Here is a 26,616-nt window from a genome sequence, read left to right as displayed (position 1 = left end):
CTGTTCATGGCTCTCTGCAGGTTTGTCCAGGGTCTCCTCCCCCTCCCCAGCTCAGGCTCTGTCCCCCTCACTCACTACATGTCATCTCCTCCAGTATCTGGGCTGCTCTGTCTGATCTCCAGGGTCCTGCACCTGCCCTTCCCCAGCCTGACCAGCAGAGGGCGCCAGGGTTCTGCCGGTTCCTGCTGCTGTGAATGCGTTTTTTTAGCTGGTTGTTGCTACGTGATCTCTTTCTCAATGAAAAGACGTTTCCAAGCTGCAGTAACAGTTGCATCCCCAGAGCAACAGAAACACTGTGAGCACACCTCCATCTGGCCAGAGCAGGTCCACCTGGGTCATCTGTCACCAGGGCTGCCATGAGGAGCACCTAGCACTGCAAGCACCCAGGGGAGCCCCATGCACCAATGACATCTCATGATCCAAGGGGTGACTGCTTCTCCTGCCTCCTGGGTACTAATGTCTCCTGCTGAGAAGTGGCCTGGTGGGGCAGCTCAAGGCTTCCTTCCCATGGTGGCCCAGGAATGGACTGTATGCAGATGCCCACCTCAAGGACCAGCATGGAGCAGATGTTCAGGATTGCTGCTACTGCTCCTGGCCCTGATTTCAGCTCTGCAGCACCCAGTGCAAGGTAAGGGGAGAGGACACAGGGGTGCAGCCTGCTGCCAGGGCACAAAATCTGATAGGGATGCCATACTGCAGCATCCAGAACATAGGAAGGAGCAAGACCCAGGGGATAGGATCATGTAGATATGCATGTGCAATGGAGATTCCATCATGGTAGGGGTTAACCGGCGGTGTCGCTGAGATTGCATGCAGGTGTATGGCGGTATAGCAGCAGCCACCTATAGAAAGCATCTCCGATGGTCAGCATTCAGTCTACTGTATAGTGTTTCCATGTGGGGCAGATACTGTTATAGTGGATGTAATATTGGCCTAAATATGATATAGATAGATAGATAGATAGATAGATAGATAGATAGATAGGAGATAGATAGATAGATAGATAGATAGATAGGAGATAGATAGATAGATAGATAAGAGATAGATAGATAGATAGATAGATAGGAGATAGATAGATAGATAGATAGATAGATAGATAGGAGATAGATAGATAGATAGATAGATAGATAGATAGATAGATAGATAGATAGGAGATAGATAGATAGGAGATAGATAGATAGATAGATAGATAGATAGATAGATAGGTAGATAGATAGATAGATAGATAGATAGATAGATGATAGGTAGATAGATAGGAGATAGATAGATAGATAGATAGATAGATAGATAGATAGATAGGAGATAGATAGATAGGAGATAGATAGATAGATAGATAGATAGATGATAGGTAGATAGATAGGAGATAGATAGATAGATAGATAGATAGATAGATAGGAGATAGATAGATAGGAGATAGATAGATAGATAGATAGATAGATAGATAGATAGATAGATAGGAGATAGATAGATAGATAGATAGGAGATAGATAGATAGATAGATAGATAGATAGATAGATAGATAGATAGGAGATAGATAGATAGATAGGAGATAGAAGATAGATAGATAGATAGATAGATATGTGATAGATACTGTTTGTATATAGCAGGCTGCACATCTTCCCTGCCTGTTATTTCTATATACTATGTATCTTATTATATATATATACACACACAATGTATCTGCTCAGTGATCTGTGTCATCGCTCTCTGTCTTCATCTCCTCTATACAATGTGGATTCTTTGTAGCCGCTGCTGATACTATCACATTACTCAGGATGCCATGAAGTCTCTGGGACTGGTGAGGACAGAACCCGGATTTGTATGTGACTGGTCATAGATAAAGTTTGGGCCATGATCAGATATTTGGACATATCGGTATATACTGTATATAGTCTGCAGGTCAGCTATCGGCTCGTGTCTGTATATACTGTATATAGTCAATGAATCACAAATGTTCTGATCATAGCAAAGATCATTCCTGTGTAAATTCTGAGAGATTTGTTCCTGTTGCAGAAGCTTTCTCTGACTTGTATATAGAGAATTCCTTTAAGGGTGTGTTCACATGTGCAGTTTCTCTGCTGTAGTTTCCCTCTGGCGTGGTACAGAGCTGTGATTGGTTGTTATGGGTAAGACAAGTTATCTATAAAGGTTTGTCCCATGCAGTGAAGAGCACAGGACTCTTATTCCACCCCACATTCACCTACGGCGGAGATACCCAATATACAACGCTCGGCCACCTCCAGGTCTCCCCTTAAAGTGAATTGGAGCGCCGACCGCCAATAGTCCCAATCAGTCTGACTACGTTCAAGTTGTGGAGCCGGAGAGAGGTCCTGCAGTCTTCACTTTGTGAGACAAACCCTTTAAGATAGTTTTCTGCCCCTATATTTAGTTTGAGGCACCTGGTCATAAACATGGCTGCCGTCCTCCAAAAATCCAGAGGTTCCAGATCACTAAGCTATAGGGCTCCCTCCTCACTGTATCCATCTTCCATCCTCACCACCATGGCTGGATAATGGGCGCTATATAGTGTTTAATAGCTGTGTTGTCCCTACACCTACGCCGTGCTATCTCTCCCCACCAGTCATGGTGTCTGCGGGCGTTACGTACCAGCGCCATATTGGGCAAGGCTCGGCCAATCACATCCGTAAAGAAGAGGCGCAAACAAGTAATAGTAGTCAAAGGGGATTTTGGGGGGGGTCATCGATGACCTGTCCTATATACCATAAAGTGATCAGCCATATCTGGAGACAGCGGTACATGTTAGGGGTGGGATATATCAGGGAGTAAGTGAGCGTTCAGTTCAAGAAAAATGGACAGATTTAGGGATCTGGGGTGTTGGGCCAAATCAATGACGGGGTCAGGGCATCTCCAAAATATCACGTCTTGTGGGGTGTTCCCAGAATGTAGTGGTTAACACCTACCGAAAGTGCTCCAAGGAGGGTCAGACAGGGCCATAGGGATAGTTGTGTGTGGGGAGTGTAGGCTAGCCCGTCTGGTCCGGTCCCATAGCAGAGCGACTGTAGTGCAAATTGCTGGTTTTGATAGAAAGATGTCAGGACACTCGGGGTAGCTCAGGGCAGTTAGAGTGCCCATGGCGGTGCCCGACTAATGGGAATGTGAGCATCAGAACTGGATCATGGAGCGACGGAGGAAGGCGGCCTGGGCTGATAACTGATGTGTTTTATTACATTATGTGGGATATCCTGGTAGGGGCACCATGGTGCTTTATGGGAAGAAGATAAGTCATTGAGGCAGTGTCTTAGTGAGTCTTGGGTCCTGGGATGGGGATGTTGCTGTGCCCCCATACCTAAATATTGTACAGCGGTGCCCCCTAATGGCAGGGACCTTGTAGCAGGATATTGTGGCAGGAATGGTCTGAGGAACATGACAAAAAGTTCAAGGTATTGACTTGGCCTCCAAACATTCCTGGTCGACCATCTGCGGGAGGTGGATCCGCGGAGGCCGCACCTCACAACTGAAAGGATCTGCTGCTGACACCTTAGCTCAGGACCCCTTAAAGGTCTCGTGCAGTTCTCTCCTCAATGGGTAACAACTGTTTTTTTGGCCAAACCATTGGTGGAACATCCTCAATATAGTCCGTGACTAGCCATGTTATAGGCCGTACTGTGATCACTGTACAAACATTGTTACCCGGTGAGCTGTGGTTAGTTGTCCTCAGTATGGATGGTGGAGTCAGGTGTGTTACTATAGAGGGGACAGAGGCCTTAGTGGGACTTTCAGTCCCCCGTCGACCTGGAGATTTGGCCAAGGACAGGGAATAAGTGTCCATAACGGGGCAACCCCTCTAAGTTTGGAATCCCAGATCTTCATGTATATGTGCCCGGATCTTCCCCGGATCTTTCCTTGTTTGGGTGCAGCAGAGCTCGGAGCATTACGTGGCCGCCCTGACATTGACATAGCGGCTCGCTGGAGGGGTCAGGCACCCGAATTCATCAGGCGAGAGGGTAATATCTCGGCTCAGTCCATCCGCCATGTGCTCCGCAGCCGAGATTGCCAAGGGAAGTAAATCAGTTTGTTTAAGGCCTGTAACCATCTTCTCCTTGTCAGTGACAGTACATAGCGCCTTCCCGGACCAGACGAGGGGGGATCTTATTGTCACGGCTCTGAGATTACTCAGATTACAGATCAGGCCGAGTGAAAGTGAAATTGGAGAAATACGAAATCTGGAACCTTGGCCTTAAAGGGTTACTCCGAGACTGAGATATCGATGAGCTTTCCTTAGGACAATATTAGAGCGGTGGTCTGACAACCAAGCTGTAGTGAGCAGTTGTGGTGCTTGGGTGAGGGTTGTCGTAGGTCTGTTATATCTTGTTCATTGGTCACATGGCCCGTTTGCAGCTACGTCGCATGTAGAGTAAATGGGGCTGAGCTGCAGTACTAAGCATGGCCACGATACAATGGATGGCGCTGTGCTTAGTAAACAGTGAAGAGGCCCCGACCCTTGGCCAAATGCTACAGTCTCTTCAAAGATCTGATCTATGGGGGTGTCTGATGTCAAACCTTAACCAATATCATACTGATGACCCATCCTAAGCATAGCCGGGGACATGATACCGCCATAGCAGCCTGGTAACTCCAGCAAGTAATGGGCGATTTTTACTTCACTATCCCCGTTCCTGTCCACTGCACCTCATATTATGTCCTGAATGTCACGCTGTAGTGCTGAGTGTTAGGACGTAAATGGAGGCGCCATGGACAGGAGCGGGATAGGGAAGGGGAAAACAACCCTTACCTGCTGCAATAATCCAGTAATAGTGGCCTAAGTAGCTTTGTGGTGTAACAGGGTCCCTTATTGTATGGGGGCCTAAAATATGGACCCTTACTGTAATAGGGACAGTATACTGTATGGGGGACTGTAATAGGGACAGTATACTGTATGGGGGACTGTAATAGGGACAGTACATTGTAGGGGGGGGACTGTAATAGGGACAGTATACTGTATGGGGGACTGTAATGGGGACAGTATACTGTATGGGGGACTGTAATAGGAACAGTATACTGTATGGGGGACTGTAATAGGAACAGTATACTGTATGGGGGACTGTAATAGGGACAGTATACTGTATGGGGGACTGTAATAGGGACAGTATACTGTATGGGGGACTGTAATAGGAACAGTATACTGTATGGGGGACTGTAATAGGGACAGTATACTGTATGGGGGACTGTAATAGGGACAGTATACTGTATGGAGGACTGTAATAGGGACAGTATACTGTATGGGGGACTGTAATGGGGACAGTATACTGTATGGGGGACTGTAATAGGGACAGTATACTGTATGGGGGACTGTAATAGGGACCGTATACTGTATGGAGGACTGTAATAGGGACAGTATACTGTATGGAGGACTGTAATAGGGACAGTATACTGTATGGAGGACTGTAATAGGGACAGTATACTGTATGGGGGACTGTAATAGGAACAGTATACTGTATCGTGGCTAATAAAGGGGCAATGTACTGTGTCGTGGGATCAGTAAAGGGGACGTTACACCAAGTGGGGAGCCCCAGTCAAAAGTGTGCCATGGGGCCCCGTCTTTCCCAGTTACACCCCTGAGTACAGGTGATTAGTATCAGAGACCCAGAAAACCCCTTTAATGAGAACCTGTCTCTTTATCCTATCTGTATCTCACTTCCTTACAGTATCCCTGTGTTCTATTCTGCACCTCTGATGAATCTCCAGCAGGCGCTGCCGTTATATCTGCTGTCCAGCTTCTTCTCTAGTGCTCTGCCGGTCAGTTCACACAAGGAAATTCCGAAAGACTGATAAAATCTAAAGACTGTTGTACAAGTGAGCACTTATAGACCTCAGACTCGTGGGGTAACGACTACTTGTCTTAGTGTTGTGAATTCTTCCGATAGTCTCTTGGTTGCCGCTATGTAACATTATTTTTACGATGGGTCACATGAGTATCCGTTAGTTGTTACACAACAGTCAGCGAAACGTCTCTGATATTTAAGCTATGTGAATTGATGGCTACGCCTCAGTCATGTGTCCTGGTGACAATAGGAGTGTATACAGATGGGGAACATCGTGTGCTACCAGTGGCAACATTGTATAAACACAACTATATACCCGGAGATCCCCCTTAGTATGGGATTATAAAGGGGTGTCCATGCAGGTTCATATTGGGGACTCTGCTCTTGTGATATTTGGGGGACCCATTGGTCAGACCCTTATTTGCTATCCTGTAAGACCAAGTGGTTGGGTTCCTAGATTCTTTGGCCAGGCCGGGTGTGCAGATTCCAAGGGATCTTTTTGACAAGTTCATACATGTCCAGGAGAGGACACAAGCCTGATGGAAGTGACACCTAAGTATCTTCTTGATAAGAGAGTACACAGCAAACCTGTACTACGACATAACTCCGACCATGGGACACAATGACCTCAAGGACGCCCGGGGCACGGATTGTGTAGTGACAGCTGGATACGAGGGTACGGCTGTCGTCAGATGTCAAGGCAACCTACACATTACCTGCGGCCGTATAGGGGAAACCTCCAACTTTTGTGTACATTGACTCTATGAAACCAACCATGAGGCCACAGGACTCGCTTGTGATGACCAAGACAAGTAAAAGTTGTTCCCACATTTTGTAAATGTTTTTGTATATTGTTGCTATAGGGCTGGCAACTAGAGGGGCCCGGATCCAAGGTGGGTGTAGTGAGAGGGGCTCCTTGTAATGTTTTACTATTAGTCCTCCCGGTCCCCCTTATAGTGTCGGAGACAGATATCACTCCAAACTCTTCAGAATTCTCATGTTAAAAAAGTTGCAAAGTAGAATCTGGCGACTCTGAGCCCATTTACTGCAAACATTTACAACACTTCGAATGTTTTCTTTCTACTGATAGTGAACGCGCTCTGACGGATTTTGGTTCTAACCTTTTAGTTATAGCATTCTAGATTATTACACCCCTGACCCCACTTTAGAAACGCAGGTGGAGAAGCGAGTATGGTCGCACAATAGTACACCGGAACCAGAATTGTTAGAATTTGCTCGAATTGTCACAATTTCACTCCTATGGGAGTTGTAGTAAATGCAATAACATCTCAAGACACAAGTGCTCACATTTTCAGGGCAGGAGGACCATTGGGGCCCCCTTGGTATATGTTATGGGGCAGAAGGACCATAGGGGCCCCCTTGGTATATGATATGAGGCAGAAGGACCATAGGGGCCCCCTTGGTATATGTTATGGGGCAGAAGGACCATAGGGGCCCCCTTGATATATGATATGAGGCAGAAGGACCATAGGGGCCCCCTTGGTATATGTTATGAGGCAGAAGGACCATAGGGGCCCCCTTGGTATATATTATGGGGCTGAAGGACCATAGGGGCCCCCTTGATATATGATATGAGGCAGAAGGACCATAGGGGCCCCCTTGGTATATATTATGGGGCTGAAGGACCATAGGGGCCCCCTTGGTATATGTTATGAGGCAGAAGGACCATAGGGGCCCCCTTGGTATATGATATGAGGCAGAAGGACCATAGGGGCCCCCTTGATATATGATATGAGGCAGAAGGACCATAGGGGCCCCCTTGGTATATATTATGGGGCTGAAGGACCATAGGGGCCACCTTGGTATATATTATGGGGCTGAAGGACCATAGGGGCCACCTTGGTATATGTTATGGGGCAGAAGGACCATAGGGGCCCCCTTGATATATGATATGAGGCAGAAGGACCATAGGGGCCCCCTTGGTATATATTATGGTGCTGAAGGACCATAGGGGCCACCTTGGTATATGTTATGGGGCCCCTATGGTCTCCCCTGGGGTCAGGGGCCCGGTAGTGACCGTCACAGTTGCTCCTCCTTTAGCTACACTCCTGTCTTGGGACAGCTTGAGACTAGTGCGCGCCTCTTGCACTCCCGAGGTTTTGGGACTTTGCGTCGTCCTCTTATTAATTCCACATCCAAGGTCGATCTATTTTTTCTCGTTCTGTGATGCAAATTACCCGGCAGAGACCGATCATTAATCTTCTAATATACGATCTGAGTCCTTTCTATCTACTTATTGGAAACTTACTGTATATAGAGGTACAGACGTGCCAGGACACCGGGGCACTAATCCATCACATTGGGCTAACCTGGCATACAGTACGGTGCAAAAGTTCTAGGCAGGTATGGAAGAAATGCTGCAAAGTAGGAATGCTTTCAGAAACAGAAGGGTTAAAGGGGTTGTCCAGGAACTGATCAAATCCCAGAGAAGACGGAGGAAGGTTTAACCCATCATCGTCTCCCTGGCACTCGGCGGCCGCTGTCTGTGACGGAAAGGACCCGGGGCCATAACTCAGATACATTGCCGGCTCCTTTCCTGCAGTGGTGATGTATGTCAGACAGTGGCAGTGGTCACAAGTGTACACCTCTGGAGTTTGGCCATTCCTGGACAACCCCTTTAATAGTTACTTTTTGTCAATGCAAATCCCCTCAATATTCGGCGTGACCTTTGCCCTTTGCCTTCCATCAGTTCTCGGAACTTGCAGACAGTATTTGGCAGAACTGAGCAGGGAGGTTGTTCCCGCCGCCATCTTGGAGAACCAAGCCCAGATCTTCGGTGGGTGTTGCTTGCTCCAATCCGTCTGTCTCTTCATGTCACCCCAGACAGACTGGATGATGTTGATATCAGGGGGCGGCATATCATCACTTCCAGGATGGCACCAAAGGGCAAAGGTTATACCACAATGACATCCAAAGTCGGTCACTTAGACCCCCTAACCATAGTGTCTGCGAATAGTCAGAGCCGTCCATGGATATCGTGGTAAGAGACAACATTGTGCAAGGACTGAATTGCGCAATTCACTAGACTCATACAATACAGGTGAATGTGAGAGGCCGGGCGGCCATATAGAATTACATAGGGAAGTAATAATTAGAGAATGTGATCTGTGTGATTGTGGCCGGAGCGGCCGGGCCGCAGGATTCTCCGCACATGGCATTGTCTGTAATGAATGGGCGGCCGGCGGGCACATACATGGAGGTCTCACCTATCGGTTACTCCGGGGCGTTCCAGCTCCATTGCTCTTTTGGTATCGTCTCATTCTGCTTAGTGTGAACAGTTTGCAAATTTCCAGAGCTGCAGATTATCCATTCATTAACAGATAACAATAGCCACATTGCTTATAGCTGATGTGTGGGGGGTCCCATGTGTCAGACCCCACCAACCACATAGTGACGACTAGACTATCCATATGGATGTCCTGGAAAACCCCTTTAAATTTATTGAGGAAATCCAAATTTATCACATTTTTCTACATTTGTACCTTTTTTTTAAATTCTATTTTCTGTCCTTGATGACGGGGGCGGCCATCTTGTCTGAGCTTCTCCTCTTCCCTGTTAGCAGCACTTAGTGATCTGCTTTACAGCACAGTCATGGCCATGGAAAGCAATAGTCAGGAGTCAATTCATCAAGGTCTATGGGAGAGGTGCAGGGAGGGTGAGGAGCTAATGTGTGACATCATCGATTGTGGCTCAGTGGTGTTATCTATAGAGGTGATATCTTCTATTGCAAATTCCGTCTGTGATGTAAATCAAGTGACTGTTGCAAAGATTTAAAAAAAAAAAAAAGTGGCTGTTTATTATTAGGCTTAGTGATCAGAGTGAAAATTGCAGGGTATTGTACTTCTTTATAATAAAGATAGTGGAATGGAAAATACATGAAAAAATATAATCATCAAAAATTCTTCCTCGTCCTCAAAAATATGTTTAACATAACAAGTCTGGTGACACATTCCCTTTAAATCCTGGTGCGGGCGCTAGTGTTTATAGTTGCTGCAGTCCGGGATTTGCCGAGTCCTCTGAAGGGCTTTTTGCATATAGACCTAGTACCCAAATACTGCCCACGGTGTCCAAGTGCCCCCATGAATAGTACTAGAGCGTCCAAGTGTCCACATAAGTAGTGACCCCATAGACAGGACTAGTGGGCGCCCACATAAGCAGAGCCGGATACACTGACCACAATGTCCACATAATGTGTACCAAAGTGGCCCCTTAAGTAGAGCGAGTGTGTCCTCATGAACTGTTCCAGAGGGTCCCAAAATGATCCCAAAGTTACCCCCGAGACATGACGAGAGCGTCCCCTCTAATAACAGCGGTGTCCCCATAAATATGAGAAGAGTGTTCCTTCTAACAAAATCACACGGACCTTAGTATCCCTATAAGCAGCACCAAAGTGTCCCCATAAATAGAGCAGGGGGGTTCTCATGAAGTGTCCCAAAAGAGTAAAAGATAGCAGAGCGCCCCCATAACTAGTAACACACGGCCCCAGCATAGCCATACATAGTACAAGGGACCCCACTATCAGTAACGTAGTATCCCCATAAATAGCACCAGTGTCCTCATGTCTATACTGGAGGGGTCCACAACTAGACGCTGCCGTCTCAGAATACTACGGGGGTCCTATGTGTCCTGTCCCAACTCAATGATCGCGTTAATATCCTAATAAATGTAAAATTGTAAAATAAATAATAAGATAATATAATATTAATAAAACAATAATAGCAAGAAATAAGAAATGTAAGTAATAGAATAATAATAATAATAATAGCAATATAATATGATATAATAATAATGAATCTTTGCATTTTATTCCAGCCCCTGCCCACCCCGGTATACTGTGCGGCGTCTTGTAGCGTCCGGGCTGATCTGTGTAGTGCTGAGCTGCCCCTGTCTTGTGTCTATGGAGCCCCTTCCTTCTTTACCGCACTGCAGTGAGGTCACGTAACACCTTCCATTGTGATTGGTAACGGCGCTCGCCCCCGGGGACAGCAGGGATCTGCTACACAAATTACTGGTGTCTGCGAGACTGAGGCTGCAGAAGTGATAAGGAATCACATCCGCTCAGTCCATGTCCAGCCCTCCCCAAATACTATTATGTGCCAGGACCATTGATTATATAGATTGACTCCTGGGGTTTATAACGTGTCGTACGGTTATTACGGATGTTACAGAAATCTAATGGGAACCTTCTGGTTCTTTCTTGGGCTCCGTTCACATCTGTATCAGGCTGTTTTCCCCTCCTGTAAAGTGAATGGGCTGAAATAACTCGGCTTCCATAGATGTGTCTGCTGGTCTCTATATACATGTACGTCTCCCTTCTCTAGGCTTGCTGACTTATCATAGCATATGTCTTATTCTTGGGGTTCACCACCCAACAACCCCTAGACAGCAGTTCATTGTTCTCCTCAAACTTCTGTGTCTTCTGCTGGACATTTCTTGTGTTAGGGCTCGGCCCGCCGGAGGATTGGCGACTACTCTGATTGTCGAGACCAACACTGGGCAGCACCCGCCCAGCCTTGTACTAATGTTTATGTGGTGCAGGGCCTAAGGCAGGGGTCTCAAACTCAACTCAGCATGTGGGCCGCAGAACAAGATCCCAGCCAGTCGGCGGGCCGCACCGCGGCAAATTTAACTCCACCCACTTTTATGTTGACTCCACCCATTCATTTTTCATGTGCCCCCACACTGTATAATCCTCCTACAGTCACCCGTAAACTATATGTCCCCAGTCCATCTTTCCCCCAGTTACATATACACCCTTCATCTGCCCCCAGATTCATGTCCCCCCATCTCTGCCCCCAGATTCATGTCCCTCCATTTCTGCCCCCAGATTCATGTCCCCCCCATCTCTGCCCCCAGATTCATGTCCCCCCCATCTCTGCCCCCAGATTCATGTCCCTCCATTTCTGTCCCAGTGTCATGCCGTTCTCCCTCCTCCCTTCGTCTGCCCCCAGTGTCATGAGCCCCTTCATTCCACCTCAATGTTTAAAGAGGACCTTCCACCATTTTGCCCACAGGCAGTTCTATATACTGCCGGAAAGCTGACAGTGCGCTGAGTTCAGCACACTGTCGGCTTTCCCGATCTGTGCCCGGTGTGAAGAGCTTACGGTCCCGGTACAGTAGCTCTTCTATGGTCAGAAGAGCGTCTCTGACACTCAGTCAGAGACGTCCTTCTTCACAGCACAGCCAATCGCGCTGTACAGAGAGCCGGGAGGAACGCCCCCTCCATCTGCTCGCAGTACTCGTCCATAGACGAGCATTATCAGGGAGGGAGGGGGGCGTTCCTCCCGGCTCTCACAGCACAGCGCGATTGGCTGTGCTGTGAAGAAGGACGTCTCTGACTGAGTGTCAGAGACGCCTTTCTGACCATAGAAGAGCTACGGTACCGGGACCGTAAGCTCTTCACACTTGGCCCACATCGGGAAAGCCGACAGTGTGCTGAACTCAGCGCACTGTCAGCTTTCCGGCAGTATATAGAACTGCCTGTGGGCAAAATGGTGAAACGTCCGGATTCAACTTGGATCCGGCGTCCTTAGGCTTGTGCGGGCTGCACAAAATTGTTCGGGGGGTCGCATGCAGCCCGCGGGCCGCGAGTTTGAGACCCCTGGCCTAAGGGGTCCTAAAGTCACGCACCCCAAAGTAATCCAGAATAGGCCAACGAGGACGGTGCAGACAAGAGCTGATACAATCATTGTGCAAAATTTTACAGAAGCTCCAGAAGAACAACACAGCAAATTTTCGTTCCATACAGACCCCTTATCAGGCCAAGCACTTTGGAGTGGGACATGAATTCGCCCGGGGAGTTCAGGTCCCAATTGCCCAGTTGTGTCCAGGGGTCTCAGTAAAGCTTTGTTGCATCGACTTGAGTGTTCGCTGTCCTGCTTGGCATATCGATGCTTGCTCAGTAGGCATTCTCTGCCTGTTGTGTTGTAAAGGCGCCAATACACCATGGATAGCTGTCTATGGAGAGGTCGCCCATACACCATGGATAGCTGTCTATGGAGAGGTCGCCCATACACCTTGGATAGCTGTCTATGGAGAGGGCGCCCTTACACCTTGGATAGCTGTCTATGGAGAGGTCGCCCATACACCTTGGATAGCTGTCTATGGAGAGGTCGCCCATACACCATGGATAGCTGTCTATGGAGAGGTCGCCCTTACACCTTGGATAGCTGTCTATGGAGAGTTCGCCCTTACACCTTGGATAGCTGTCTATGGAGACGTCGTCCTTACACCTTGGATAGCTGTCTATGGAGAGGTCGCCCTTACACCTTGGATAGCTGTCTATGAAGAGGGCACTCATACACTTTGGATAGCTGTCTATGGAGAGGTCGCCCTTACACCTTGGATAGCTGTCTATGGAGAGGTCGCCCATACACCTTGGATAGCTGTCTATGGAGAGGTCGCCCATACACCATGGATAGCTGTCTATGGAGAGGTCGCCCTTACACCTTGGATAGCTGTCTATGGAGAGTTCGCCCTTACACCTTGGATAGCTGTCTATGGAGACGTCGTCCTTACACCTTGGATAGCTGTCTATGGAGAGGTCGCCCTTACACCTTGGATAGCTGTCTATGAAGAGGGCACTCATACACTTTGGATAGCTGTCTATGGAGAGGTCGCCCTTACACCTTGGATAGCTGTCTATGGAGAGGTCGCCCATACACCTTGGATAGCTGTCTATGGAGAGGTCGCCCATACACCTTGGATAGCTGTCTATGGAGAGGGCGCTCTTACACCTTGAATAGCTGTCTATGGAGAGGTCGCCCATACACCATGGATAGCTGTCTATGGAGAGGTCGCCCTTACACCTTGAATAGCTGTCTATGGAGAGGTCGCCCATACACCATGGATAGCTGTCTATGGAGAGGTCGCCCATACACCTTGGATAGCTGTCTATGGAGAGGTCGCCCATACACCTTGGATAGCTGTCTATGGAGAGGTCGCCCATACACCTTGGATAGCTGTCTATGGAGAGGTCGCCCTTACACCTTGAATAGCTGTCTATGGAGAGGTCGCCCTTACACCTTGGATAGCTGTCTATGGAGAGGTCGCCCTTACACCTTGGATAGCTGTCTATGGAGAGGTCGCCCTTACACCTTGGATAGCTGTCTATGGAGAGGTCGCCCTTACACCTTGGATAGCTGTCTATGGAGAGGTCGCCCTTGGATAGCTGTCTATGGAGAGGGCACTCATACATCTTGGATAGATGTCTATGGAGAGGTCGCCCTTACACCTTGAATAGCTGTCTATGGAGAGGGCGCTCATACACCTTGGATAGCTGTCTATGGAGAGGTCGCCCTTACACCTTGGATAGCTGTCTATGGAGAGGTCGCCCTTGGATAGCTGTCTATGGAGAGGGCGCCCATACACCTTGGATAGCTGTCTATGGTTGATGTTTTTCTTCTCTATATGCATGAATGCTCAGCTCATTGGGGCATGCACTTTTGGGGAGGGGGAGCAAACTGATGGTAGCGACTTATCTCTCCTAAAAACAATCAAGGTCAGGTGTTGAAATTCGCAACTTCTGCTCCTTTCCCCGCCACGTCACCTGTCATGGGTCATGAGGCCCCTGTAGCCATAGAGTAAAAGCTCCACCTGTGCTGAGCCCTATGGCAGAGCTGCGCTATACAGTGGACACAGCCTCCTGCTTCTGGCTCCATTCACTGTATAGGTTACCTGGAAAAGCTGATCTGTGTCGGATCCAGGTGCAGACCCCTACCCCGATGACCTATTCATGCGGAAATGGGCCATTAAACTCGACATCCCCCTTACCTTGCTGTTCTACATCCATGTACATTATTTCTCCATGTTCCCCCAGTAAACATAGTCAGACAATACAGAACGCAGAGCGATCGCACCTCAGGATCCCTTGTAAGCATGGCGAGCCCTCCATGAAGCTTAGAGGCTTTGGCGCGCTGAATATATTACAAGCGGAGATACTTATAAAACAGGAAGAACTTACAGAAGACGTCCCTGACGGGGCCGAGCTCCTCGGTACAGAGAGATCACAGCTCGACGTGTTAATTTACAGGGCGGGGAGTGTTACACGGGGCGAAAGCACTGGAATAAGTCATGTCTACAAGACGGAGCAGATAACCCGAGGACTAAGGGGCCGACCGGAGGAGCAAAAGCAACATCTTACAAGAATGGAACACAAAAATATGGACAAGTATCGAACAGGGTGAGGCAGCGCCCCATGGGGGACGAGGGAGACCTAGACCAGCACATGCAATAGCAACAGTCATTGTAAATTGTATCAAAGTCGTCATCATATGTAGCAAAGAAAAGGGGCGGCCACTCAGGGGAGGGAGCAAATTAAGAAAATCGGGGATGGTATACACAAGTGAGGCGGAGGTGAAGGGAACATTAGAGACAGTTACTCCTGACTTTATTTCGTACCTGAGTGATTTCAGTCCAGTGTCAGTTTACAATGAAGTCTATGGAGAGGGGAGGAGGATAAGGAGAGGTAGAGATATGAGCATGAAATAAACCATTTCCATGGGGAGAAGACTGAATAGTAATTCCCGATAACCCAGCGGTGTTGTGAACAAGAACTGTCTCTCCATAGTGTTGATGTCTCTCTGTTGTGAGGAGCTCGTCCTCCCTTCCCTTCCCCTCTCCATAGACTTCTATTGTACCGATTGGATCGATGACAAATAAATGAAGAATCAGGCAATTTTTCTTTAATAAAATACATTACAAAGTTTGTTCCCTTCACTTGCTCTATGGAATTATTATAAAATAACTAAACATTAAAGGGGTTTTCCAGGACCCATCCAGCCACATTCATCTTACGTCCTGCCCACTTGGTTTTGGAAGGGCTCAGAGGTGAAAACGGTTAAAAGGCACAAAACTGGCAACCTTCAAAAATGTATAGCTTTTGTTTCATGAGTGTGCCTTATAGTGCACATAAGGACATTGCCATAGAGTGCTCTGGTGTGAATAGTGCCATATACTGCTGTTAGAAGTGAAGCGGCCATTGAATTGACTTACTTGTGCGTGCTGTGCTTCAGTCGGACGTTCAGTTCATCTGCGATTTCAGGCTCGCTTGAGGACAGGCTGCAAAGAGATGTCCATGCAGGCTATAGGGAGCTATAGGGAACAGTAGGGCAGGTAAGCACGGTGTCACTTGTACCACTCACATGGCGGTTTTCTAGAGTCAGAGATTTTCAAAAACTTTTCTATTACCATACCATTTGTTTCTATCAGTGTTAACCCTTACCTACCTCTAAGGCCACATATGAGACGATGATAAAGCAGTATAGCAGTGTGTTTACACAGACACAACATTTCTTTCCGTTTTCAGTGACATTTTGCTGCCAAATTTGTTTGTTTCCTCCACGGTAAGAAGAAAATGACCCAGCGGAGCCGTCACCCGACAGCTCTATGATTATGTGGCCCAAAATGTGTCTATAAAAAGCACAACTTTCCTACTGCAGTTTAGAAGTCGCCCGCACCGGCCACTTGTACAGAAACTGCGTTTCTTTATGTCCCTTATGGTTTTCCAAAGAAACTTCTTTTTGCTACCTGGAAACAGTCAACAAGTAGGCTACTGAATAATGCATTTATGGGTACATTATGGATCTTTACTCTTTATGTAAAAGGGACGTAACTAGGAAAGATGCCCCCCCCTCCCCACACAGTATAATGCTCCCTTTACTGATCCCCACTTAGTATCTGCCCCTCTATTGGTTCCATAAAATATATTGCTTCATTTATTGGCCCCATATAGTATACTGTTCCTATTACAAGCCCTATTACAATCACTATTGCAAGCCCCAGGACTGGGGTGATATGCTGGTTCTGGTGACAGTAACCTATCTATCTGCAGGGCTGGGGTGATATGCTGGTTCTGGTGACAGTAACCTATCTATCTGCAGGGCTGGGGTGATATGCTGGTTCTGGTGACAGTAACCTATCTATCTGCAGGCTGGGGTGATATGCTGGTTCTGGTGACAGTAACCTATCTATCTGCAGGGCTGGGGTGATATGCTGGGTCTGGTGACAGTAACCTATCTATCTGCAGGGCTGGGGTGATATGCTGATTCTGGTGACAGTAACCTATCTATCTGCAGGGCTGGGGTGATATGCTGGGTCTGGTGACAGTAACCTATCTATCTGCAGGGCTGGGGTGATATGCTGGGTCTGGTGACAGTAACCTATCTATCTGCAGGGCTGGGGTGATATGCTGGTTCTGGTGACAGTAACCTATCTATCTGCAGGGCTGGGGTGATACGCTGGGTCTGGTGACAGTAACCTATCTATCTGCAGGGCTGGGGTGATATGCTGGTTCTGGTGACAGTAACCTATCTATCTGCAGGGCTGTGGTGATATGCTGGTTCTGCTGACACTAACCTATCTATCTGCAGGGCTGGGGTGATATGCTGGTTCTGGTGACAGTAACCTATCTATCTGCAGGGCTGTGGTGATATGATGGTTCTGGTGACAGTAACCTATCTATCTGCAGGACTGGGGAGATATGCTGGTTCTGGTGACAGTAACCTATCTATCTGCAGGGCTGGGTGATATGCTGGTTCTGGTGACAGTAACCTATCTATCTGCAGGGCTGGGGTGATATGCTGGTTTTGGTGACAGTAACCTATCTATCTGCAGGGCTGGGGTGATATGCTGGTTCTGGTGACAGTAACCTATCTATCTGCAGGGCTGGGGTGATATGCTGGTTCTGGTGACAGTAACCTATCTATCTGCAGGGCTGGGGTGATATGCTGGCTCTGGTGACAGTAACCTATCTATCTGCAGGCTGGGGTGATATGCTGGTTCTGGTGACAGTAACCTATCTATCTGCAGGGCTGGGGTGATATGCTGGGTCTGGTGACAGTAACCTATCTATCTGCAGGGCTGGGGTGATATGCTGGCTCTGGTGACAGTAACCTATCTATCTGCAGGGCTGGGGTGATATGCTGGTTCTGGTGACAGTAACCTATCTATCTGCAGGCTGGGGTGATATGCTGGTTCTGGTGACACTAACCTATCTATCTGCAGGGCTGGTTATGGTGACATTCCCTTTAAGGGTTTATGTTTTCTGATTTATTCTTAGGTGCTCTCCCTTGTCTAGTGAATATTGCGATGATGATGATGATGATGATGATGATGATGGAATATGTATTTTGATGTCAGTTCTTATTTCTGTCAATCCAATGTCTGGCAATTGAAGGAACTCCAAACTAGAATATTTCATAATGGGATACTGACCGAGGTGAATTAGTCGGTGACTAAGCCTGTGATTTCCATCTCATTATTTCCTTTCTGTTCTGGTTAAGGCTTTATTATAAAGTTTCCTTAAAGCTGCAGAATTATACAAGTGAAGGCTTATGTGTCAGGTAACATTCACATGTACAGTCTTATGGTGGGAAAGCCTGATCCTTATTATCCCTGCGGAATTATAACATGGGGTTTATGGGAAACTATAGGCAATGAAGGCAGCCGAGCCACCCTGATGAGCGAGGGGGTAAGTCAGGGCTCACGGCATTGGTGCAAAAATTCAGCTTTCACCTTCTCTTCATGGCCGTCTGTACATTTACCGACATTCACATTTCCTCCTCTATCCGGCCCAGACCACCATGACAACTTGTTCACAACATGTCTGTACGTACAAGCGTCCCATCATTCCTATCTCCTGTTGGTGCCCCCTTTTGCCTCCCCCACACAATCTCTCTTTGACTATTTGCTGCTGAACATCTGCTACATCTGGCAACAAAAGGTTAATTCTCCCCTTTCTGAAAGTGGAAGGCTGTGTATGGTAAATTCTCTACCTCCTGAGAAGGCAGGGGGAATCATTTTATGATACACAGACTCTGGTCAGTAAGATCAATGAAGTCTATCTGGGCCCAGTGTGCTGAGGGTCAACCTGTGCCCCCCCCCCCCCCCCCCCCCGGGTCCAGGGCCTGGTGGTAGCTGCAACTCCTATAGTTGTTCCCCGTTTCTGAAAAACACACTTTTTGCCTACATTTTGTGCCTCGACCAACCCGAGGTAACCTCCAACCTACAGAAAAGTGACAAAACAGACATTTCTATGAAACCTCGGAAGTTACCATGACAACATAGGTTGAAAAAGAAAACTGTAGGAATTTTTTTTTTCAATAAAATGCGTGGAGCTCTCACCACCAACTTAAGCCTGGTTCACATTCAGGTGATGCACCCTCTGTCTCATGTAAAATAGTAAAGGGGTATTGTCATCCCCGGGATATCCTGTGAGGGTCTGGTAGATATGGCTCCCACCTTACAGACTGCACCCATCTCCAGAAACTGAGTCTCCCGACCTCCTGTGCCGCAGGAGGGATCCCAAGGAAATGAATGGAGAGAGCCGAGCATGGATGACCCCATTTCTAGAGATGGATACAGACAGAACTACAATCCAGGAGACATTAATTTGCTCACCCTCTATCGATAATGAAATTGCTCTACTTATACTGTCCCAGTCTATATAGATAAGTAAGATACAGATAATAGGACATAGCCTAATATCATCCTAACCTATCTATCTGCAGCACTGGGGTGATATGCTGGTTCTGGTGACAGTAACCTATCTATCTGCAGGGCTGGGGTGATATACTGGTTCTGGTGACAGTAACCTATCTATCTGCAGGACTGGGGTGATATGCTGGTTCTGGTGACAGTAACCTATCTATCTGCAGGGCTGGGGTGATATGCTGGATCTGGTGACAGTAACCTATCTGCAGGGCTGGGGTGATACGTTGGTTCTGGTGACAGTAACCTATCTATCTGCAGGGCTGGGGTGATGTGCTGGTTCTGGTGAGAGTAACCTATCTATCTGCAGGACTGGGGTGATATGCTGGTTCTGGTGACAGTAACCTATCTATCTGCAGGGCTGGGGTGATATGCTGGTTCTGGTGACAGTAACCTATCTATCTGCAGGGCTGGGATGATACGTTGGTTCTGGTGACAGTAACCTATCTATCTGCAGGGCTGAGGTGATGTGCTGGTTCTGGTGAGAGTAACCTATCTATCTGCAGGACTGGGGTGATATGCTGGTTCTGGTGACAGTAACCTATCTATCTGCAGGGCTGGGGTGATATGCTGGTTCTGGTAACAGTAACCTATCTATCTGCAGGGCTGGGATGATATGCTGGTTCTGGTGACTGTAACCTATCTATCTGCAGGGCTGGCATGATATGCTGGTTCTGGTGACCCTAACCTATCTATCTGCAGGACTGAGATGATATGCTGGTTCTGGTGACAGTAACCTATCTATCTGCAGGGCTGGGGTGATATGCTGGGTCTGGTGACAGTAACCTATCTATCTGCAGGGCTGGGGTGATATGCTGGTTCTGGTGACAGTAACCTATCTATCTGCAGGGCTGGAGTGATATGCTGGATCTGGTGACAGTAACCTATCTATCTGCAGGGCTGGGGTGATATGCTGGTTCTGGTGACAGTAACCTATCTATCTGCAGGGCTGGGGTGATGTGCTGGTTCTGGTGACAGTAACCTATCTATCTGCAGGACTGGGGTGATATGCTGGTTCTGGTGACAGTAACCTATCTATCTGCAGGGCTGGGGTGATACGTTGGTTCTGGTGACAGTAACCTATCTATCTGCAGGGCTGGGGTGATATGCTGGTTCTGGTGACAGTAACCTATCTATCTGCAGGGCTGGGGTGATATGCTGGTTCTGGTGACAGTAACCTATCTATCTGCAGGGCTGGGGTGATATGCTGCTTCTGGTGACAGTAACCTATCTATCTGCAGGGCTGGGGTGATATGCTGGTTCTGGTGACAGTAACCTATCTATCTGCAGGGCTGGGGTGATATGCTGGTTCTGGTGATACTAATCTATCTATCTGCAGGACTGGGGTGATATGCTGGTTCTGGTGACAATAACCTATTTATCTGCAGGGCTGGAGTGATATGCTGGATCTGGTGACAGTAACCTATCTATCTGCAGGGCTGGGGTGATATGCTGGTTCTGGTGACAGTAACCTATCTATCTGCAGTGCTGGAGTGATATGCTGGATCTGGTGACAGTAACCTATCTATCTGCAGGGCTGGGGTGATACGTTGGTTCTGGTGACAGTAACCTATCTATCTGCAGGGCTGGGGTGATGTGCTGGTTCTGGTGAGAGTAACCTATCTATCTGCAGGACTGGGGTGATATGCTGGTTCTGGTGACAGTAACCTATCTATCTGCAGGGCTGGGGTGATACGTTGGTTCTGGTGACAGTAACCTATCTATCTGCAGGGCTGGGGTGATATGCTGGTTCTGGTGACAGTAACCTATCTATCTGCAGGGCTGGGGTGATATGCTGGTTCTGGTGACAGTAACCTATCTATCTGCAGGGCTGGGGTGATATGCTGCTTCTGGTGACAGTAACCTATCTATCTGCAGGGCTGGGGTGATATGCTGGTTCTGGTGACAGTAACCTATCTATCTGCAGGGCTGGGGAGATATACTGGTTCTGGTGACAGTAACCTATCTATCTGCAGGGCTGGGGTGATATGCTGGTTCTGGTGACAGTAACCTATCTATCTGCAGGGCTGGGGTGATATGCTGGTTCTGGTGACAGTAACCTATCTATCTGCAGGGCTGGGGTGATATGCTGGATCTGGTGACACTAACCTATCTATCTGCGGGCCTGGGGTGATATGCTGGGTCTGGTGACAGTAACCTATCTATCTGCAGGGCTGGGTGATATACTGGGGTCTGGTGACAGTAACCTATCTATCTGCAGGGCTGGGGTGATATGCTGGTTCTGGTGACAGTAACCTATCTATCTGCAGGGCTGGGGTGATATGCTGGTTCTGGTGACAGTAACCTATCTATCTGCAGGGCTGGGGTGATATGCTGGTTCTGGTGACAGTAACCTATCTATCTGCAGGGCTGGGGTGATATGCTGGTTCTGGTGACACTATCCTATCTATCTGCAGGACTGGGGTGATATGCTGGTTCTGGTGACAGTACCCAATCTATCTGCAGGACTGGGGTGATATGCTGGTTCTGGTGACAGTAACCTATCTATCTACAGGGCTGGGGTGATATGCTGGTTCTGGTGACAGTAACCTATCTATCTGCAGGGCTGGGGTGATATGCTGGTTCTGGTGACAGTAACCTATCTATCTGCAGGGCTGGGGTGATATGCTGGATCTGGTGACACTAACCTATCTATCTGCGGGCCTGGGGTGATATGCTGGGTCTGGTGACAGTAACCTATCTATCTGCAGGGCTGGGTGATATACTGGGTTCTGGTGACAGTAACCTATCTATCTGCAGGGCTGGGGTGATATGCTGGTTCTGGTGACAGTAACCTATCTATCTGCAGGGCTGGGGTGATATGCTGGTTCTGGTGACAGTAACCTATCTATCTGCAGGGCTGGGGTGATATGCTGGTTCTGGTGACACTATCCTATCTATCTGCAGGACTGGGGTGATATGCTGGTTCTGGTGACAGTAACCTATCTATCTGCAGGGCTGGGGTGATATGCAGGGTCTGGTGACAGTAACCTATCTATCTACAGGGCTGGGGTGATATGCTGGTTCTGGTGACAGTAACCTATCTATCTGCAGCTTGTTCACACTGGGGAAAGGGAAATGTGGATACACAGCCTCCCAACAGTCGTTATCATGAAACTACATGTATTAATAAAAATCGCTTGAATCAGATTTTTCAAAATGAGTTTCTTACTGTGATATATGACATCAGATCACTGACCCGTCTGAAGGTGTCCCGATGCTTGCAGACCTGGCGCACGGACTTTCCGCTCCTCCGGCAAGAAGCTGTTGTATACAATATTGCTAATAAAAAATGGAGGTCCAGCGTGTCTTGAAAATTCCTCTTTTACTTTATTAAATGGCACATAGCCACATTAAAAAGGCATTCCACAGACATAGATGGTATAGAACAAAAAAACTAAAAACCAGCACTAAGCCTGACTGACGTGTTTCGAAAGCATAGCTTTCTTAGTCATAGTCATAGATATGCTGGGTGTGGTGACAGTAACCTATCTATCTGCAGGGCTGGGGTGATATGCTGGTTCTGGTGACAGTAACCTATCTATCTGCAGGGCTGGGGTGATATGCTGGTTCTGGTGACAGTAACCTATCTATCTGCAGGGCTGGGGTGATATGCTGGTTCTGGTGACAGTAACCTATCTATCTGCAGGGCTGGGGTGATATGCTGGTTCTGGTGACAGTAACCTATCTATCTGCAGGGCTGGGGTGATATGCTGGTTCTGGTGACAGTAACCTATCTATCTGCAGGGCTGGGGTGATATGCTGGTTCTGGTGACAGTAACCTATCTATCTGCAGGGCTGGGGTGATATGCTTGGTCTGGTGATACTAACCTATCTGTTTTTGGAACTCTTTTATCAGAGATGGGTGGCCAACTCTCCCTTCAATGGGGCCACGAGACTCAGGATAGACAGCAATGGGTCCTGCCTCTATGTGGCATTTATGGCATATCCTGTGGATCTAGGTGTAAGTGCCCCGAGTACTCCTTTAATGTGTCTCCAGACTATACCTGGTGTCTTGATATACCGACTTCTTCAAGGATCACACACTTTTGCTGAACTTCCCCCTGTTCCTTTTTGATGCCCTTTTTCTCACTGTGATCCATTATGTTCCGTTAGAGATGAGACATGGACTTCTCGCTGCTAGCTTGCAAAATGATTTTATTTATCTCCTCAGCAATCAAGGAGGGAAATCGCAGTCGCCTCTGGAGAAGTTGAGACATCAAGAAGATCATTTGCATATCTTAATAACATAACTGGCTGAGCAAGATAGTAAAAAAAAAAATCCCATCGAGTTAAAGATCACAAAGGGTTAATTATCGCTGGCCTCTGAAGTGTCTGCGATGGACAGATACGGGGTGGTGACGAATATTTCAGCTCGCTAGAAGTTACAACAGGTTTGAGGTTCTGAGGGCACCCACTGAAGTGCAGGAATTGTGTTCTTTTTGAAGCAAGAACACAAGATGGCAGCTTTCATCTGGTAGGGGGCTTTTTGATTGGGCCAATGGCTTCTAGTAACTCCCATGCTTGCAGCACTGGTGGTTTGGGTTTACACCTTTTTGGGGTAGCATCTGAATAGGGTGCATGTGTCCCTTTTATGGGCAGTATCAGACTAATATTCCTTGGAGGTTCCTCGGGACCATCAGATGGGTCTTCACTCCATCTATGAGCTTTGGGTTTACACTTGATTGAGGCAGCATCTGAATAGGGTTCATGTGTCCTTCAGTTGTTAGAATCAGACTGATCTTCTTTGGAGGTTCCTTGGGACCATGAGATGGACCTACACTCCATTTATGTGCTTTGGCTTTTACACTTGACTGGGGCAGCAACTGAATAGGGTTCATGTGTCCTACTGTGGTCAGTATCAAACTGATGTTCCTTGGGACCATCAGGTGGACCTTCACTCCATCTATGAGCTTTGGGTTTACACTTGATTGAGGCAGCATCTGAATAGGGTTCATGTGTCCCTTTTATGGTCAGTATCAGACTAATATTCCTTGGAGGTTCCTCGGGACTATCAGATGGGTCTTCACTCCATCTATGAGCTTTGGGTTTACACTTGATTGAGGCAGCATCTGAATAGGGTTCATGTGTCCTTCAGTGGTTAGAATCAGACTGATCTTCTTTGGAGGTTCCTTGGGACCATGAGATGGACCTACACTCCATTTATGTGCTTTGGCTTTTACACTTGACTGGGGCAGCAACTGAATAGGGTTCATGTGTCCTTCTGTGTTCAGTATCAAACTGATGTTCCTTGGAGGTTCCTTGGGACCATCAGCTGGGCCTACACTCCATCTATGTGCTTTGGGTTTACACTTCATTGAGGCAGCATCTGAATAGGGTTCATGTGTCCTTCTGTGGTCAGTATCAGACTGATGTTCCTTGGAGGTTCTTCGGGACCAACAGATGGGCCTACACTTCATCTAATTTAATGGTAATCTCCATAGTTTTGCAGGCACTTGTCCTATCACTAATAAAGTGCTGAAAAAAAATTTAAGGTCTGTGGGTTTTTGGTTTGGTAAAGAGAAGTTGATCCAAAGTTTTATGTGGATTACTGGATTTGGAATTGGGAAGGAATTTTTTTCCCTGACAAGGGAAATTTGGCATCAACCTCAAGGTTTGTTTTTTTTTACCTTCTTTGGTTCAACATTGTTGGTTTACAGGTTGGACTTCATGGACATGTGTCTTCATCCATCCTCATCTACTATGTAACATACTGGTGGGTCCAATGTAAAGGTTTCATGTGTGACCACCTCCTGAACTTTGCTTCTGATGTCTTACACTCAAGCACTACAACGTAATTCTATCTATAGAGGGACACATTTTTAGACACATTTATGGGACGGGTTTTGACTCTCAGATGACATCTTCTCTTCCTTGGATTATTCTATTTCCTTTTCATCTTCTTCTGGCCCAGACCACCATGATGATGAATTTTGACCACAACTTGTCCTCAAAGAGTTGGCCACCTAGATGTCTTTGGTTCCTCCAGTACATCCCCATCTTCACAGACCTCTTCCCCTGGTGCCACTTGTACAGTACCATCCTGCCGCAGATGCCTCCTAACTATACTAATCCCCTCTTCCCAAATAAAGTCCCAGATCGGTCCCATCTCAGGTCCAACCACATTTGAGCAGTATAAGCTTGTACACAGCTTCCTTTCTCCATGGCGGCTATAACTGGTTTGAGGGTCATGCCGCCCTTGACTCCTACAAAAGATGGCAAAAGGACAAACGTCGGGTCCTCCATGTTTGTTTGTAATCACTAAGAGGACACATTGTCGCTGTCATTTTATGTCTTTGGGCTTCATCAACCTGACATTTCATTAGACTCTTCTTGGACGCAACCTGATTTTAATCGCTAAATAACTGAATTATGCCAAGGTACCCGAGAGGATTCCAGATCTGACACCTGTTCGCAACGCAGCCCTGTCCAAGTCAATTATGATAGAATCAGCAGTGGAGAAATCGGATGAGTTATACAATGTATTCGCTTATTTACTTGTTTGGGCCGGAAACCATTCATCTGCAGAAATGTGTTACTTTCGTTCCACCGACTAAAATTTAATCCTGGCATGAAAATGAGAACACGAGAGGCGGCGGTGGGGGACGCCGGCCTCGGATTACCGGGGAATGATGTTCTCCGCGCTTCAGGACCAGGATGGCTATATGGCGGTATCACACTAAGTCCTATCTACATTGGGATTCTCTGTTCTTCCCGGTTATCAGCCAAGGCCCAATGACGGTAACGTGTATCAGCGCCCCTTCTAGCCCCCATAGTTGTGCACCAAGCATATGTGTTGGGCTATAACTGCCCCCCGCACCTGACCATTTCTGTTCTTTAATGCCCCTGTCCTTATGTGCGGCCCCTGGATAGATTGCTTTCCTATATCGCTTGCACAGATCACTTAGTAGACAGACTTTGATGAATCTGCGTTACTGCTGTCTGGAATAAATTGGCGGAGGATCCGTCTGTAATGTGCGGGTGCAATTATACAGAACAGATGGAGAAGAGATACCTATACAAGGCGCCATTATATACTGCCGACATCACAGTACACAAATAGAAGCCGCACATACATGTCTGCTTCAGTCTGGGACTTGTAGATGGTGCAAAAAGTGTTTGTCACATAGAGAGATCCCCACCTGATACAGTGAACTTGGGGAGATTTATGTTGAGGCCCCGCCCGACCTGAGAGTGATGAACCTGTGTATACTTATTGAGGTCTCACCTGACCTGAGGCTGATGTACCTGGATATACTTTTCGAGGTCCCGCCCGACCTGAGACTGATGTACCTGGGTATACTTATTGAGGTTCCACCCGACC

At 47.5% G+C, this 26,616-nt stretch overlaps 1 protein-coding gene across 1 annotated transcript in view; it reads left to right on the top strand.

The window, feature by feature from the left end:
* Positions 1-456: 456 nt before the first annotated feature.
* The window catches only part of KIAA1549L (KIAA1549 like), a 74,374-nt gene continuing 48,214 nt past the window's right edge, over positions 457-26,616 (top strand). The window contains exon 1 of the mRNA XM_075280897.1: positions 457-628. Within this exon, the coding sequence (XP_075136998.1) occupies positions 457-628 (172 nt within the window). The remainder of the gene's footprint in view (positions 629-26,616) is intronic.

This window comes from Leptodactylus fuscus, chromosome 7, assembly GCF_031893055.1.
Source record: "Leptodactylus fuscus isolate aLepFus1 chromosome 7, aLepFus1.hap2, whole genome shotgun sequence".
Lineage (NCBI taxonomy): Eukaryota > Metazoa > Chordata > Amphibia > Anura > Leptodactylidae > Leptodactylus > Leptodactylus fuscus.
The sequence above is the reverse complement of the archived record's forward strand: the minus strand, read 5'-3'. Positions and strand labels throughout refer to the sequence as shown.